The sequence below is a fragment of the Plasmodium reichenowi genome, assembly GCF_001601855.1.
Source record: "Plasmodium reichenowi strain SY57 chromosome Unknown, whole genome shotgun sequence".
Lineage (NCBI taxonomy): Eukaryota > Apicomplexa > Aconoidasida > Haemosporida > Plasmodiidae > Plasmodium > Plasmodium reichenowi.
Window position 1 is genome coordinate 1 of NW_017962156.1, and position 1551 is coordinate 1551.

At 16.3% G+C, this 1551-nt stretch overlaps 1 protein-coding gene across 1 annotated transcript; it reads left to right on the forward strand.

Moving 5' to 3' along the window:
• PRSY57_0000500 (hypothetical protein) lies at positions 1-804 on the forward strand (the record flags this gene model as incomplete). The annotated part of the gene is made up of 5 exons (XM_020114100.1): positions 1-100; positions 251-321; positions 424-477; positions 584-637; positions 730-804. Coding segments are annotated over 5 exons (354 nt in total), but the record flags the coding sequence as incomplete, so codon positions are not given.
• Positions 805-1551: the final 747 nt, after the last annotated feature.

The following is a 1551-nucleotide window of genomic DNA, read 5'->3' on the forward strand; positions in this document are numbered from 1 at the left end:
ATCCAATCAATGGATAAAGTTTTAAATTGTTTCTTGTATAGAACCTTTTCAAACAGTTGTTCGTATGATAAGGTTGTTACCATTAAAGTGGTTTTATCAAGTTAATATAAACAAAAAAAAAAAATAAATATATATATATATATATTTAAATTAATACTGATATGGTGTAAATCCTTTTGTTACAAGAGTTAATAAATTTATTAAATATAAATATATTTTTTTTTTTTTTTTTTTTTTTTTTTATATATAGCATGCTTAAATACAATAATGGCTCCTTACATCCAATATTCAATATTGAATAGATCTCAATCACTAGTACCTGTAAGATGATTATTATTCCCAATTAATATATATATTATATATAAATAAATAAATATATATATATATATATATATATATATTTTTTTTTTTTTTTTTATGTAGGGTTTATGCAAAGAGACCACCTTTAGTCAATTTTTTAGTAATTTCAATTGGAAGGTAAAAATTATTTATTCAGTTAATATAAATATATAAATATATATACATATATATATTATGTACTCATTTGTGTACTCATATACATTTTTTTTTTTTTTTAATTTAGAGTCACCTGTCTAATGTATCTGTTGGGCTAGTTGCCGCTGGAGTTCAATTAATAGTAATATAAAAATAAATAATTCATTAAAATAAATTAAGTAAATACTCATTTATATACACTCTTTTTATAATTTATCTTGTTACTATTTATAGATCATAGCGTTACTACCAAAAGATACCTCCAAAAATGAAGATATAATTGATAATGAAAAAGATGACAATGTTTGACGTCAATTTTTTTTTTTTTTTAACTTATTAATTAATGAATTTAAATTTTAAAATTAATAAAAAAAATAAAAAGTAGAAAAAAAAAAAAAAAAATGGAAGCAAAAAGGAAAAAATATATTATAATAATAATTTTTTTTTTTTTTTTTAAGTTAATCTTATATTTGAATTTAATATTTTATGTTATTTTGTTTTATTTTAAATATCTTTTTTTTTTTTTTTTTTTTATTATTATTTTTATATGTTAAATCATTTATTTATGAATAACACCATATATTATCATTTGTAAAAAACATTCCTCATAAATATATATATATATATATATATATATATATTTATATGTATAAATCCAGGTTATGTAAAAAAACCATGTTCCCTTTTTTTTTTTTAATTTTATTATTTATATTTCAACTTACATATAGAAAAATTAAAAAATAATAACAACACTATTATTTTGGTGTTATATTACAATAAAATGAAATATAATTTTCTTAGGTTATATAAACATGTATATACATATAACAGTTGTATATAAAAAAAAAAAAAAAAAGTTTGATTTATTATTATTATTTTTTTTTTTTCTATCGGAATTATGAATTTTGTTCTATTATAATTAGTATATTCATATCATATTTAATATATAAAAGGTAGTATATAACTAATTTGGTTTGAATATAATAACCTTTATATATTACATTATATAGACAAATAAAGGAATCTACATATATGTACATATATTGATATATTTTT